The 16,383-nt window shown below is 48.5% G+C and overlaps 1 protein-coding gene across 2 annotated transcripts in view; it reads left to right on the forward strand.

Moving 5' to 3' along the window:
- TTC7B (tetratricopeptide repeat domain 7B) overlaps positions 1–16,383 on the forward strand; it is a 513,408-nt gene that overhangs the window by 186,850 nt on the left and 310,175 nt on the right. For both annotated transcript variants that reach the window (XM_030214578.1, XM_030214579.1), the window contains exons 7-8: positions 4,102–4,274; positions 9,620–9,683. In XM_030214578.1, coding sequence (XP_030070438.1) covers positions 4,102–4,274; positions 9,620–9,683 — 237 coding nt within the window. The remainder of the gene's footprint in view (positions 1–4,101; positions 4,275–9,619; positions 9,684–16,383) is intronic.

A 16,383-nucleotide genomic window follows, 5' to 3' on the forward strand; every position in this document is an offset into this window, starting at 1 on the left:
AGTATTTTAAAGATTAAAGGTCTAGCTTTGATTGGGAGCCAGTGTAGCAATACAAGCAGTGGAGTTACTTTCTCGTATTTTCTTGTGTTTTCATTCTGCAGATAGTTAAAGGGATGTTTTAATGCAGCAATACTGTCAAAAACATTTCTATGTTGTAATAAACATTTTTATCATGGAACTAAAGTTGCCCTGGTCATTTTTTCCTTCTGCACTTAAATTCAGTTACAGTGGTCGCAATGGACTGAAGGGTGTGCAGGAGCAGGGCCCAATGTCATCAGGTCTGTGCACTAATTAAGAGCTGTAGAAGAGGCCCATGTGGCTATGGGAGGGAACTGCCAGTTTTGTCATTTTCTAATATCACATTGTGTGGGAAGTTGCTGTCTGTCCTTGGGGAAGAAGGATGGGGCCATGAATAGAATAGACAGATGAGGGAAAGGTCTGGTGCTAGGTGATAAGAACAGAAGAATAGCCATACTCGGTCCGACCAATGGTCCATCTAGCCCAGTATCCTGTTTCCAACAGTGGCCAATTTTCCTTCAGGAACTTGTCCAAACCTTTTTTAAACCCAGGTATGCTAACCGCTGTTACTACATCCTCCAGCAAAGAGTTCCAGAGCTTAACTATTAGTTGAGTGAAAAAATATTTCCTCCTATTTGTTTTAAAAGTATTTCCATGTAGCTTCCTTGAGTGTCCCCTAGTCTTTGTACTTCTGGAACGAGTAAAACATCGATTCACTTCTACTCGTTCTACACCACTCAAGATTTTGTAGACCTCAATCATATCTCTCCTTCATCCATCTCGTTTCAAAGCTGAAGAGCCCTAACCTCTTTAGCCTTTCCTCATGTGAGAGGAGTTCCATTCCCTTTATCATTTCGGTCACTCTCCTTTGAACCTTTTCTATTCCACTGTATCTTTTTTGATATACGGCAACCAGAACTGAATGCAATACTCAAGGTGAGCACCATGGAGCAATACAGTGGCATTATAGTGTTGTTGGTCTTATTTACCATCCCTTTCCTAATAATTCCTAGCATCCTGTTTACTTTTTTGGCCACCGCCACACACTGAGCACAAGATTTCAGCGTATTTCTACAACGACAACTGGATCTTTTTCTTGGGTGCTAACCCCCAAGGTGGAACCTCTCATCAGGTAACTATGATTTGGACTATTCTTTCCAATGTGCACCACTTTGCATTTGTCCACATTACATTTCATCTACCAGTTTACCTAGTCTTCCAATTTCCTAAGGTCTTCCTGCAAGTTTTCATAGCTCGCATGTGTTTTATAAGTACATAAGTACATAAGTAGTGCCATACTGGGAAAGACCAAAGGTCCATCTAGCCCAGCATCCTGTCACCGACAGTGGCCAATCCAGGTCAAGGGCACCTGGCACGCTCCCCAAACGTAAAAACATTCCAGACAAGTTATACCTAAAAATGCGGAATTTTTCCAAGTCCATTTAATAGCGGTCTATGGACTTGTCCTTTAGGAATCTATCTAACCCCTTTTTAAACTCCGTCAAGCTAACCGCCCGTACCACGTTCTCCGGCAACGAATTCCAGAGTCTAATTACATGTTGGGTGAAGAAAAATTTTCTCCGATTCGTTTTAAATTTACCACACTGTAGCTTCAACTCATGCCCTCTAGTCCTAGTATTTTTGGATAGCGTGAACAGTCGCTTCACATCCACCCGATCCATTCCACTCATTATTTTATACACTTCTATCATATCTCCCCTCAGCCGTCTCTTCTCCAAGCTGAAAAGCCCTAGCCTTCTCAGCCTCTCTTCATAGGAAAGTCGTCCCATCCCCACAACCTTGAATAGTTTTGTGTCATTTGCAAATTTAATCACTTCACTCGTTCCGTGTTATGACTCTGCCCCGGTATCATGCTCTCATTCATCTCGCCCCCTGGTGGTCGCAATGGACTGTCTGTTGATGGTTTTCCTGGTTCCAGAAGTCATACCGGTCCGGTCTGGATTTTCTAGCCTGCCAGTTGGTCTCGAGGCCTTTTGGAACTCAGCTGTTTCCGTACCTGGTGAACACCCTGGCTGTTGGCCTTTATTAACCACCTGGAAGTGTTTCTAGTTTGCCTTGCAACAGAGGTCCTCAGAGGTGTGTCTTCTGCGGTTGTTTGTTGCTGTGCCTTCCCTGCTACTTTCAGTTTCTGCCTTTGAACCTTTGCCTGGACCTGGACTTCGAGTTTGCTTGCCACCTGCCTTTGAACCTTTGCCTGGACCTGGACTTTGACTTTGTTTGCCGCTGCCTTGGAACCCGTGCCTGGAGCTGGACCTTGACTTTGTTTGCCTGGCCCCGGTTCTGCTGGGTTCGTGGACTGTCTTCCTGCTGTGGCTTCTGTTCTGGTGGGTGTTCCTCCTGCCGCTGCCGCCCTCGGCAGTAGCCCAAGGGCTCACTATCCAGTATTTTGTGTGAAGCGTGACATTCCGATTTCTATATCATTTCTAAATATATTAAATAGCACTGGTCCCTGTACCCTGTGGCACTCTGCTATTCACCCTCCTCCACTGAGAGAAAGCACTGTCATTTTGAGGAGCAGGACTTGTAGTGGGTGAGTGTTTCACAAAATGGATGGCGCTTTTGTTGTTCCCACTCGGGATGCCAGTACAATGGCCCAGGCACTGGTTGCTGGGTGGTGATGGGGAGGGGGGCTGCTGATCTGGGTGTCACTCAGCTGTCAGAGTCATTATGGGGCTCATTTTCAAAAGAGAAGGACGTAAATTGGAAGATGGACGTCCTTCTCCCAGGGACGTCCAAATCGGTATAATCAGTGACTTTTTACTTGTTTTGATATGGCAACTTAAACTCATAAATAAAATGTTAAGACAGCTCAGGCTGCCCTACCTATCTGAGTCACTATAAAGCTAAAGTGGCCTCCTGCCCTTCATATTTTCATCTTACTGAAAAATTCATATCTTTTACCTGGTATGATATTAGGAAGACATTCTTTCTGGAGAGGACTTGTTTTTTGTAGACAGCCATACGATACGCCGCGGGATTTATTCCTGGGTGAATTGACAGGGTGTTCCTTCAATGGGAGACCAACAGACTTTTAGTGTTGGGACAGAGTTGGGAGGAAGGAGAATTTCTTCCATATCAAGAACTGATGGAAGAGTATGGCTTACCCTCTCATCAGGTCTTCCATTATGACAACTTAGAGATTATATCTCTCGTATGGCAGAAAAGATATTAGTTTAAGAGACTGTATTAGAGCGAGCCAGGAGAGGGGGAGGGGTAGAGGTTGTATTTTCTGAATTTATCAAGCACTGTCTAGGTCTAGGGTGATATACAAGTGGCGAAAATGGGAAATTAGTTTCAAGTATATGCTTAAAGTATTAGCAGTACGTTGATTGAAAGTGGACATAAAATGTTATACCATTGGTACTACACTCCACAACGACTTTTAAAGACGTTTAAATCAGGATTTCCCTTTGTTGGCATAATTGTGTTGAACGGGGATATGTTCCATGTTTGGTGGACCTGTCCTGCTTTTCAAACCTACTGGAGGGATGTGATTGGCTTGGTGTAGCATATATTGAAGATCACATACTCCCTGAGAGCAGAATATTGTCTCCTTCATCACAAACCAGTGGGGATTAAACCACCACAACACATCTTGGCAACACACCTGTTTACCACTGCTCGTTTGGCTTTGCCGGTAGCATGGAAGAAGCCAATGGTCCCTGATTTGACAGTGTTATTGCGTAAATTGTATTACTTCTGCTTAATGTTGGAATTGACGGCATTCAAAAATCGGCATATCACCGCGTTTCATCAAATTTGGGATTGTTATCAAACTTGGAGATCTAGTAATAACAATTGAATAATTATCAGACATTTGCTGGGTGAATGCTTTGGTTCCAGGGCTATATGTTGAGGACCTGCCCCCTACTTGGGCTTTAGAGGGGAGACCCTACAGGGTTGTTGTTGGGGTAGGGGTGGGGGGGTTGTGACGGTAATTTTGTTGTATGATGATTGGGTTATCCTTTGCTGTTTTTTTCATTTTGTATTTTGTGTCCTTTTGCAGTAAAGTTTTAAAACTAAAAAAAAAAAAATGATATTTTTCTATGCTGACTTCCTCAGACAATAGCCCGGCAGCTAGCTGAGATTTTACTACGGGGCATATGTGAGCAGAGTTACTGGAATCCACTGGAAGAGCCACCTCACCAGTCCCCTCTCGACGATCCACTGCGGCAAGGAGCCAATACTAAAACATATGCTCTCAGCAGACGGCCACGTGTCTACAGCGGAGAAAAGTACCCATTTTCTTTCTTATTAAATAATGTTTCAATTTTATTTATTTATTTAGTTAGTTAGTTAGTTATTGTGATTTAAGCTCACACCTTTTCAGCTCAAGGTGAATTAGCTGTGTGGGTCCCAGCCCTGAATATGAGCTGGCATTAGCTGCCTGAGAGTCTCTTTTTGTTCCCCTGTTCCCCCCCCCCCCCAAGAGTTTACCTCCCTTCCCAATCCTCCCACGAGCAGATTCCCATTCTGAAGATTCTCCTATTCCCCCCCCCCCCCCCCGGCCTAGGTCTGTGGTAGTCTAATGGATCGTTGGGGTAGGAACAAACCCCTCACTCCTGCCCCTGTTGTCTCCATAGGTAAAATGGCTGCTGGGGCTATAGCGGTTGTCTCAGCAGCCATTTTACCTCTAGAACTGGCAGAGGCAGGAGTGAGTGAGGTTTGCTGCTGTACCAGACCAGACCTAAACAGGGCTGCCAGAGACAAAGCTGTACCAGGGCCAAACAACAGGGCCCCGCCGCTGCTATTCCCCCCTGCTGCTCCACCCACCATCCCCTCCCACAGTAGCAAACAAGAGAGAGTGCTATAGGTCCATACGTCCTTCTTCCTGTCGCGTCCTGCCTCCTGTGAAGTAACTTCCTGTTGCCACATAAGCAGGACGCGGCAGGAAGAAGGACCCATGGCCGGCAGAGCAATCTCTTTTGATTGCCAAGGTGGGACCCAGAGAATCTTCCCCCCCCCCCCCCCCCCCCCCCCCGGCATCCCTCGACCTACACCATCTGCTGGCGGTAGAGAAATACTGCAGAATTCCAGCTTGCAATAGCCTTTATACCAATAATATTACTGAAAGACTTAAGTATCTGCTGGTAGGAGGACTCAACTCACTAGCCTTGAGTGATCTATAAGGACTCAAGAAAAGGAAATTAGCAAGTATGAATAAAGTTCATCTCTTGTTATTGAAGCAGCAAGAATTACACCACATTTCTAGCCAGTGTCTTCCCAGCAGTAAAGCAAGTGACAAGAACAATGGTCCTGTGCAAATTCATTACATTTTGATGACAGCTTTGAAAAACATTTCAAGCACTTTGCAAAGAAACACATTTCCCAAGGCAGTTGTTTTTTTTTAATCCTCTTAAGCCAGCTTTGACATGCATCTGCCATGTCTGTTTCTTCAAGAGTTTGCTTTCTCCTATTCAGACATAGTGGCAGATTATTCTCTGCATTGATTTAATTCAGCCTGGATTTTGATTTTTACATTTATATTTATTGCCTCTTCCCTTTCCTCTTACTTGATTTCTTGGGTCCTAAGAAGGCTGGCTCAAAGGAATCTGATACCCTAGGAGTATCTTCAGCCGTGTACCCTCCTATGGACTAGCATCTCCCATTTTCTTCCCTCTCCCCTCTCCATTATCTACTGTTCCTTTCCCTGCCCTCCAAGGGAGCAGTTCTATAACTGGATCCTTGGTAGGAGCTATTTTGTAAAGGAAGGTAGGCAACTACTTTCTTTAGATAAGACTAGTGTAACAACAAAAATACCTGTAATTTAAGCACAAACACAGCAGCTGTATAGCAGACATAAATGTGTCTGTCTAAGTGCCAGAGATACCTCCGTAACTTTGTACCCTGCTCAGACTCCGCCTATCTCTATCATTTGTCCCCTCAGCCATCTCTTCTCCAAGCTGAAGAGCCCTAGCCGCTTTAGCCTTTCCTCATAAGGAAGTTGTCTCATCCCCTTTATCATTTTCGTTGTCCTTCTCTGTACCTTTTCTAATTTCACTATATCTTTTTTGAGATGCAGTGTCCAGAATTGCACACGATATTCGAGGTGTGGTTGCACTATGGAATTATACAAGGACATTATAACATTCTCATTCTTTTCCAAATAACACCTTTTATTTGCTTTCTTAGCCGCCGCTGCACACTAAGCAGAGGGTTTCAAAGTATCATCAACAATGATACCTAGATCCTTTTCCTGGGCAGTGACTCCTAATGTGGGAGTTTGCATCGTGTAGTTATAGTTTGGGTTCCTCTTTCCCACATGCATCACTTTGCACTTGCTCACATTAAAAGCCATCTGCCATTTGGATGCCCAGTCTCCCAGTCTTGTAAGGTCCTCTTGCAAGTTTTTACAAGCTTCTGCAATGTAACAACTTTGAATAACTGTGTCATCAGCAAATTTAATTACCTCACTAGTTATTCCTATCTCTAGACCATTTATAAATATGTTAAAAAGCAGCGTTCCCAACACAGACCCCTGGGGAACCCCACTATCTACTGTTCTCCATTGAGAATATTGACCATTTAACCCTATTCTTTGTTTTCTATCTTTTAACCAGTTTTTAATTCATAGCAGGACATTACCTTCTGTCTCATGATTTTCTAATTTCCTCAGGAGTGTTCTTTCATGAGGTACTTTGTCAAATGCCTTTTGAAAATCCAGATACACAATATTGACCAGCTCACCTTTATCCATATGTTTATTCACCTCTTCAAAGAAATGTAGTAGACTGGTGAGACAAGATTTCCTTTGACTAAATCCATGTTGACTTTGTCTCATTAATTCATGCTATTGTATATGGTCAGTAATTTTGTTCTTTATAATAGTCTCTACTATTTTGCCTGGCATCAATGTCAGGCTCACTGGTCTATAATTTCCTGGATCACGTCTGGAACTATTTTAAAAAATTGGCATTACATTGGCCACCCTCCAATCTTCCAGTACCATGCTTGATTTTAATGATAAATTACATATTACTAACAATAGATCTGCAAGTTCATTTTTCAATTCTATCAGTAATTTAGGATGTAACCATCTGGTTCATGTGATTTGCCACTCTTCAGTTTGTCAAATTACTCCATTACATCTTCCAGGTTTACAGAGATTTGTTTCAGTTTCATCAGTATTGAATACCATTTCTGGCACTGGTATCTCTCCCATATCTTCCTCAGTAAAAACTGAAGCAAATAATTAATTTAGTCTCTCTGCTATGGCCTAGTCTTCCTGAGTACCCTTTTACCCCTCAGTCATCTAGCTGTCCAACGAATTCTTTTACCGGCTTCTTGCTTCTAATATACCTAAAAATGTTTTTACTGTATGTTTTTGCCTCCAATTCAGTCTTCTTTTCAAAGTCTCCATTTGCCTTTGTTATCAGCTCTTTGCATTTGACTTGCCATTCCTTATTCTGTTTCCTATTATTTTCAGTCAGATTCTTCTTCCATTTCCGAAGGATTTTCTTTTCGTTCTAATAGCTTCCTTCACTTCACCTTTTAACCATGCCAGCTATCATTTGGCCTTCTTTCCTCCTTTTTAATACATGGAATATATGTGGTCTGGGCTTCCATGATGGTATTCTTGAAGAGCATCCATGCCTGATTTACATTTTTCACCTTTGCAGCTGTGCCTGTAAGTTTTTATTTTTTTTTTTTTAAATCATTCTCCTTATTTTATCGTAGTCAATTTTTGAAATTTAAATGCTAACATATTGGATTTCCTGTGTGTACTTACTCCAGAGATATGATCAGTGTTATCAAGTGGCCCTAGCCAGGGCCGGTCAAACCTGGTAAGCGGGGTAAGCACCGCAGGGGTCGCCTGCCTTCAAGGGCGCCGCCATACCGCGCCGCCCTTGGTGCTTTAAATCTTTAATTTACCTCAGTTCCAGCAGCCGCGTCATTTGAACGTCCTGCCCTGTCTCTAGCCTTCCCTCCCTTCGTTAGTTCGTTCCACAGTCCTGCCTTCTGACGTCATTTCCTCAAGGGCGGGACTCTGAGGGAACGAACTCACGAAGGGAAGGAAGGCTAGAGACAGGGCAGGGCTTTCAAATGACGCGGCTGCTGGAACGGAGGTAAATGAAAGATTTAAAGTACTAAGGGTGGCGGGGGATGGGGAGAAGGAGAATTGCTGGACAGGGGTAGGGTGGGAGAAGAAAGAAAGGAGATTGGGGGGGGGGGGCGCCAACTCATAGTCTGCTGGGGGCGCCAGAGGCCCTAGGACCGGCCCTGGCCCTAGCACTGTTACCTCCTGCACCAGATCATGTGCTCCACTAAGGACTAGGTCTAGAATTGTTACCCCTTTTGTTGGTTCCTGTCAAAAGAACTGTGACTAAATAATTATAAAACATTTTTTCATCTAAGAACATTCCATTTCTGTTAATTATTTCCAGTATCTGTATCCGCTAAAACAGTGGTTCTCAAACCTGTCCTTGGGGTATCACCAGCCGTTTGGGTTTTTGGAATATCCTTAATGAATACATATGAGACAGATTTGCATATAATGGAGGTGACAGGCATGCAAATCAGTCTCCTGAACTGTGCACAACCTTATGGTGAAGTGCAGCATTTAGAGTTATATGGATTTTTCAGTAAGCTCTTTGCTGGGGTTCACAGGCATTTCGAACAGTTAGATTGAATGTGTATTAGTGAGTCTGCTCTACTAGTGCTTTATGGTACGTAAAAAAAGGGGTATGAGTGCACATGAAGAAATAATATATTAAGACAGTATGTTTTGCACGCAGTAAATGACAAAAAAAATAATAAAAGATTTTTTAATGGAGCATAACTGACAGAGTGATTTATACTGTTAGTATAGTTGGTACAGTTATTTAGTAACTAGTAAAAGAGGCCCGTTTCAGAGCAAATGAAGGGCGCTAGCAAGGTTTTCGTCGCCAACACCCCCTCCCTCCCTGGCCAACCCCTTCGTTGTTCTGCCATTGCTCTGCCCCCAATGTCATGACGTTTGACGCGAGGGCAGGGCCCGGAGCGATGTCCCACCCCCCCTCCGCCTCCCTGTCTCCCTCCCTGCCACCCCCTTCGTTGTTCTGCCATTGCTCCGCACTTGAGGGCGGGGCCCAGAGCGATTTCCCACCCCCGCCTCCCTGCCTCCCTCCCTGCCAACCCCTTCATTGCTCTGCCATTGCTCCACCCTCGAGGGCGGGGCGCGGAGCGATTTCCCACCCCCCCGCCTCCCTGTCTCCCTCCCTGCCAACCCCTTCGTTGTTCTGCCATTGCTCCGCCCTCGAGGGCGGGGCCCGAAGCGATTTTGGTGGCTTCACCACCACGAACCTTCGAACCTTTTTGAAGGAAGTCAGGGCTTGGCTTCACTGACGTCAGTGTCCTCAGAACGTTGAGGGTAAGTTTTATTATAGTAGATATCTAGCCCAGTATAGTAAGGCTGAGTATTTCTTAGGGATATCCTGAAACCCAAATGGCTGGTGATCCCCAGGACAGGTTTAAGAGCTACTGAGCTAAAAGTATATTTTGACTCTGACCATTCAAAGCAGCGTAAACCAATTTTTTTTCATGAACATTACTAACTGATAATCTGATCTAAACTTTAAACTTATTTTTGATAATTGTACAGCATTTTCTGTCCTCAAGAAAATACAGAAGAAGCTTTGCTGCTGTTGTTGATCAGTGAATCTATGGTAAGTTTACATGTAGAATATTTCTTCTACTGTAAGAGAAATCAGTATGTTCATTAAAGACCTTCAGATTGCCTCTGGGTCCTTGTTCTATGGCTTGTAAGTCATAGCTTCTTAGTTTATTGCTTAAACTTCCCTTTTTGGATGCTGTTAAGGTTCTGTATGTGTTCATTCAAGATCTTTACTAGAGAGGTGTGGTAGCCGTGTTAGTCCACTCTTAAAGGTTATCAATAGAAATCAAACAAAATAAAACATGGAAAAGAAAATAAGATACCTTTTTTATTGGATATAACTTATTCTCCGAGGACAAGCAGGCTGCTTGTTCTCACTGATGGGTGACGTCCACGGCAGCCCCTCCAATCGGAATCTTCACTAGCAAAGTCCTTTGCTAGCCCTCGCGCGCCCGCGCGCACCGCGCATGCGCGGCCGTCTTCCCGCCCGAAACCGGCTCGAGCCGGCCAGTCTTCTTTTGTCCGCACTCGGTACGGTCGTATTTTTCGCCGTGTCGAGCCCCGGAGAGTCGACCTCGCGCGTCCATATTGTTGAACGTGTTTTTTCTTCGGAAAAGCTTTTCTTCTACCCGGGAAGTGCTCCGGAACCCCTCCACCGGGTTCCGTTTCAATCCTCCCCGTATTTCCAGCTTTTGGCCCCGATAAGTTTTCTTTCGTCGTCGGGGTAGGCCTCTTTTCGGCCTCGGTCGAGATTTTCTCCCTCTAAAGTTTTTGGTGCTCTTTTTCCGTCATTTCGGACTTTGATTTCGCCGGCGTGATTTTTCCGCCCATGACATCGAAGCCTTCCAGCGGCTTCAAGAAGTGCACCCAGTGCGCCCGGGTTATCTCGCTCACTGATCGACACTCTTCGTGTCTTCAGTGTCTGGGGGCCGAGCACCGCCCTCAGAACTGTAGTCTGTGTTCCCTGCTTCAAAGGCGGACTCAGGTAGCGAGACTAGCCCAGTGGAACGTTTTGTTCTCGGGCTCTTCGTCGGCATCGGCACCGGGATCTTCGAGTGCATCGACGTCGTCAGCGTCCAGACCATCTTCCTCGGCCGCCCTTGCATCGAGTGCATCGAGGCATCGGGCCTCTGCATCGGCGCCGAGACATCGGATAGCTGCATCGACGCCGGTGGTACCGGGACCTCGTCTGCTGATGTCGTCGGACGGTGGTGCATCGTCAGGAGTGCAGGTGAGGGCTGTCCATTCCCCTGCTGGTGGCGGTGAGCCTTCGGGTGGGTCTCCTCCCACCCTGAGGGCTCCTGCGGTACAGCCCCCCCGAGACCGACCTTCTTCGGCCTCGGCCCCGAGGAAGCGACGGATGGATTCTACGTCCTCCTCGTCGGTGCCGGGGAGCTCCGGTGACATGCTTCGGAAGAAGTCGAAGAAGCATCGACACCGGTCTCCTCCCCGCGTCGGCACCGAGAGCTCTGGGTCGCCGAGGGATTCGGCACCCAGCAGGCATCGGCACCGAGAGGACCGCTCACCCTCTGTCCAAGAGGTGTCGATGCGCTCCACTCTGGACAGCCCGGAACAGCCTCCTCGCCCGGAACAGGTCCTGACGTCGACGCCTGCATCGACCTCACAGCCTTTCTCTGCAGCCGCTCTAAACGAGAGCCTCCGGGCCGTTCTCCCAGAGATTCTGGGAGAGCTGTTGCGCCCTACCCCTCCGGTACCGGCGGTGCTTGCGCCTCCGGTACCGTCGAGCGTGGCGCCGGCTGGCCCATCGCCCAGGTTGAGGTCCCCGACGTCGGTACCGCGTGCGGTGCCGGCAGCGGCCACCTCCCAGGAGGGCTCCCCGACTACGTCGGCGGAGGGAGCTTCGCCGATGCGGGCGAGGGAGTCTACCTCTCGACGCCCCCATCGTGGACGTGGCTCCACTGAGTCGAGCAGGGCGAGGTTGCAGACACAGGTTCGTGAACTTGTGTCTGACACCGAGGGTGAGGCCTCGTGGGAGGAAGAGGAAGATCCCAGATATTTCTCTGACGAGGAGTCTGAGGGTCTTCCTTCTGATCCCACTCCCTCTCCTGAAAGACAGCTTTCTCCTCCCGAGAGTCTGTCTTTTGCTTCCTTTGTCCGGGAGATGTCTACGGTCATCCCCTTCCTGGTGGTTGTGGAGGACGAGCCCAGGGCTGAAATGTTTGAGCTCCTGGACTATCCTTCTCCACCTAAGGAAGCGTCCACCGTTCCCTTGCACCATGTCCTAAAAAAGACATTGCTTGCGAACTGGACGAAACCCTTAACTAATCCCCACATTCCCAAGAAGATCGAGTCCCAGTACCGGATCCATGGGGACCCAGAGCTGATGCGCACTCAGTTGCCTCACGACTCTGGAGTTGTGGATTTGGCCCTAAAGAAGGCTAAGAGTTCTAGGGAACATGCTTCGGCGCCCCCGGGCAAGGACGCTAGAACCTTAGACTCCTTTGGGAGGAAGGCCTACCATTCCTCTATGCTCGTGTCCAAGATCCAGTCTTACCAGCTCTACACGAGCATACACATGCGGAACAATGTGCGGCAGTTGGCGGGCTTGGTTGATGCTCTTCCCCCTGAGCAAGCCAAGCCTTTTCAGGAGGTGGTCAGGCAGCTGAAGGCGTGCAGAAAATTCCTGGCCAGAGGAGTTTATGACACTTTTGATGTTGCGTCCAGGGCCGCTGCTCAAGGTGTGGTGATGCGCAGGCTCTCATGGCTGCGTGCCGCCGACCTGGAGAATAGAATCCAGCAGCGGATTGCGGACTCGCCTTGCCGTGCGGACAACATTTTTGGCGAAAAAGTCGAACAGGTGGTAGAGTCTCTCCACCAGCGGGACACCGCATTCGACAAATTCGCCCGCCGGCAGCCTTCAGCTTCTACCTCTACAGGTAGACGATTTTTCGGGGGAAGGAAGACTGTTCCCTACTCTTCTGGCAAGCGTAGGTACAATCCTCCTTCCCGACAGCCTGCGGCCCAGGCTAAGCCCCAGCGCGCTCGCTCTCGTCAGCAGCGTGCGACTCAGCAAGGCCCCGCGGCTCCCCAGCAAAAGCAAGGGGCGAGCTTTTGACTGGCTCCAGCAGAGCATAGCCGACATCCAAGTGTCCGTGCCGGGCGACCTGCCAGTCGGAGGGAGGTTGAAAGCTTTTCACCAAAGGTGGCCTCTCATAACCTCCGATCAGTGGGTTCTGCAAATAGTCCGGCAGGGATACACCCTCAATTTGACATCAAAACCTCCAAATTGTCCACCGGGAGCTCAGTCTTACAGCTTCCAACACAAGAAGGTACTTGCAGAGGAACTCTCCGCCCTTCTCAGCGCCAATGCGGTCGAGCCCGTGCCATCCGGGCAAGAAGGGCTGGGATTCTATTCCAGGTACTTCCTTGTGGAAAAGAAAACAGGGGGGATGCGTCCCATCCTAGACCTAAGGGCCCTGAACAAATATCTCGTAAAAGAAAAGTTCAGGATGCTTTCCCTGGGCACCCTTCTCCCCATGATTCAGCAAAACGATTGGCTATGCTCTCTGGACTTGAAGGATGCCTACACACATATCCCGATACTGCCAGCTCACAGACAGTATCTGCGATTTCAGTTGGGCACACGCCACTTCCAGTACTGTGTGCTACCCTTTGGGCTCGCCTCTGCGCCCAGGGTGTTCACAAAGTGCCTAGCTGTGGTAGCAGCGGCACTTCGCAGGCTGGGAGTACACGTGTTCCCATATCTCGACGATTGGCTGGTAAAGAGCACGTCCGAGGCAGGAGCCCTGCAGTCCATGCAGATGACTATTCGCCTTCTGGAGCTACTGGGGTTTGTGATAAATTACCCAAAGTCCCATCTTCTTCCAGTGCAGAACCTCGAATTCATAGGAGCTCTGCTGGATTCTCGGACGGCTCGCGCCTATCTCCCAGAGACGAGAGCCAACAACTTGTTGTCCCTCGTCTCCCGGGTGCGAGCGTCCCAGCAGATCACAGCTCGGCAGATGTTGAGATTGCTGGGCCACATGGCCTCCACAGTTCATGTGACTCCCATGACCCGCCTTCACATGAGATCTGCTCAATGGACCCTAGCCTCCCAGTGGTATCAGGCCGCTGGGGGTCTAGAGGACGTGATCCACCTGTCCACGAGTTTTCTCGAATCCCTGTATTGGTGGACGATTTGGACCAATTTGACTCTGGGACGTCCCTTCCAAATTCCTCAGCCACAAAAAGTGCTGACCACGGATGCGTCTCTCCTGGGATGGGGAGCTCATGTCGATGGGCTCCACACTCAAGGAAGCTGGTCCCTCCAGGAACGCGATCTACAGATCAATCTTCTGGAGTTACGAGCGATCTGGAACGCTCTGAAGGCTTTCAGAGATCGGCTGTCCCACCAAATTATTCAAATTCAGACAGACAACCAGGTTGCCATGTATTATGTAAACAAGCAGGGGGGCACCGGATCTCGCCCCCTGTGTCAGGAAGCCGTCAGCATGTGGACCTGGGCTCGCCGGAACGGCATGGTGCTCCAAGCCACATATCTGGCAGGCGTAAACAACAGTCTGGCCGACAGGTTGAGCAGGATTATGCAACCTCACGAGTGGTCGCTCAACTCCCGAGTGGTGCGCCAGATCTTCCAAGCGTGGGGCACCCCCTTGGTGGATCTCTTCGCATCTCGAGCAAACCACAAAGTCCCTCAGTTCTGTTCCAGGCTTCAGGCCACCGGCAGACTGGCATCGGATGCCTTCCTCCTCGATTGGGGGGAGGGCCTGCTGTATGCTTATCCTCCCATTCCTCTGGTGGGGAAGACTTTGTTGAAACTCAAGCAAGACCGAGGCACCATGATCCTGATTGCTCCTTTTTGGCCGCGTCAGATCTGGTTCCCTCTTCTTCTGGAGTTATCCTCCGAAGAACCGTGGAGATTGGAGTGTTTTCCGACCCTCATCACGCAGGACGAAGGGGCTCTTCTGCATCCCAACCTCCGGTCCCTGGCTCTCACGGCCTGGATGTTGAGGGCGTAGACTTTGCCTCTTTGGGTCTGCCAGAGGGTGTCTCCCGCATCTTGCTTGCTTCCAGGAAAGACTCCACTAAGAGAAGTTACTTCTTTCATTGGAGGAGGTTTGCCGTCTGGTGTGACAGCAAGGCCCTAGATCCTCGCTCTTGTCCTACACAGACCCTGCTTGAATACCTTCTGCACTTGTCTGAGTCTGGTCTCAAGACCAACTCTGTAAGAGTTCACCTTAGTGCAATCAGTGCATACCATTACCATGTGGAAGGTAAGCCGATCTCAGGACAGCCTTTAGTTGTTCGCTTTATGAGAGGTTTGCTTTTGTCAAAGCCCCCTGTCAAGCCTCCTACAGTGTCATGGGATCTCAATGTCGTTCTCACCCAGCTGATGAAACCTCCTTTTGAGCCACTGAATTCCTGCCATCTGAAGTACTTGACCTGGAAGGTCATTTTCTTGGTGGCAGTTACTTCAGCTCGTAGAGTCAGTGAGCTTCAGGCCCTGGTAGCCCAGGCCCCTTACACCAAATTTCATCACAACAGAGTAGTCCTCCGTACTCACCCTAAGTTTCTGCCAAAGGTCGTGTCGGAGTTCCATCTGAACCAGTCAATTGTCTTGCCAACATTCTTTCCCCGTCCTCATTCCTGCCCTGCTGAACGTCAGCTGCACACTTTGGACTGCAAGAGAGCATTGGCCTTCTACTTGGAGCGGACACAGCCCCACAGACAGTCCGCCCAATTGTTTGTTTCTTTTGACCCCAATAGGAGGGGAGTGGCTGTAGGGAAACGCACCATATCCAATTGGCTAGCAGATTGCATTTCCTTCACTTACGCCCAGGCGGGGCTGGCTCTTGAGGGTCATGTCACGGCTCATAATGTTAGAGCCATGGCTGCGTCGGTAGCCCACTTGAAGTCAGCCTCCATTGAAGAAATTTGCAAAGCTGCGACGTGGGCTTCTGTCCACACATTCACATCCCATTACTGCCTGCAGCAGGATACCCGACGCGACAGTCGGTTCGGGCAGTCAGTTCTTCAGAACCTGTTTGGGCTTTAGGATCCAACTCCACCCCCCGAGGGCCCTGTTTGTTCTGTTCCAGGCTGCACTCTCAGTTAGTTGGTAAATTTTTTAGGTCAATCTCAGTTATGTCCTCGCCGTTGCGAGGCCCATTGACCTTGGTTGTTGTTTTGAGTGAGCCTGGGGGCTAGGGATACCCCATCAGTGAGAACAAGCAGCCTGCTTGTCCTCGGAGAAAGCGAATGCTACATACCTGTAGAAGGTATTCTCCGAGGACAGCAGGCTGATTGTTCTCACAAACCCGCCCGCCTCCCCTTTGGAGTTGTGTCTTCCCTTCAGAGTTTTGTCTTGCTACATACTGGACTGGCCGGCTCGAGCCGGTTTCGGGCGGGAAGACGGCCGCGCATGCGCGGTGCGCGCGGGCGCGCGAGGGCTAGCAAAGGACTTTGCTAGTGAAGATTCCGATTGGAGGGGCTGCCGTGGACGTCACCCATCAGTGAGAACAATCAGCCTGCTGTCCTCGGAGAATACCTTCTACAGGTATGTAGCATTCGCTATACATTCCTTGATTAGCTTTCGAAGGTTGCCCTTCTTGTCAGATCGAAAATAAGCAAATGTGGTAGATGACAGTATATTTATAAGTGAAACATCCAAGCATTTCATTGCCAGTCTAACAGGGTGGGGGTGGGTAAGAGGTATGCATGGGAACATCAAAGCATTGCATTGATAGTCTAACAGGATGGGTGTGGATAGG

This window comes from Microcaecilia unicolor, chromosome 9, assembly GCF_901765095.1.
Source record: "Microcaecilia unicolor chromosome 9, aMicUni1.1, whole genome shotgun sequence".
Classification (NCBI taxonomy): Eukaryota; Metazoa; Chordata; class Amphibia; order Gymnophiona; family Siphonopidae; genus Microcaecilia; species Microcaecilia unicolor.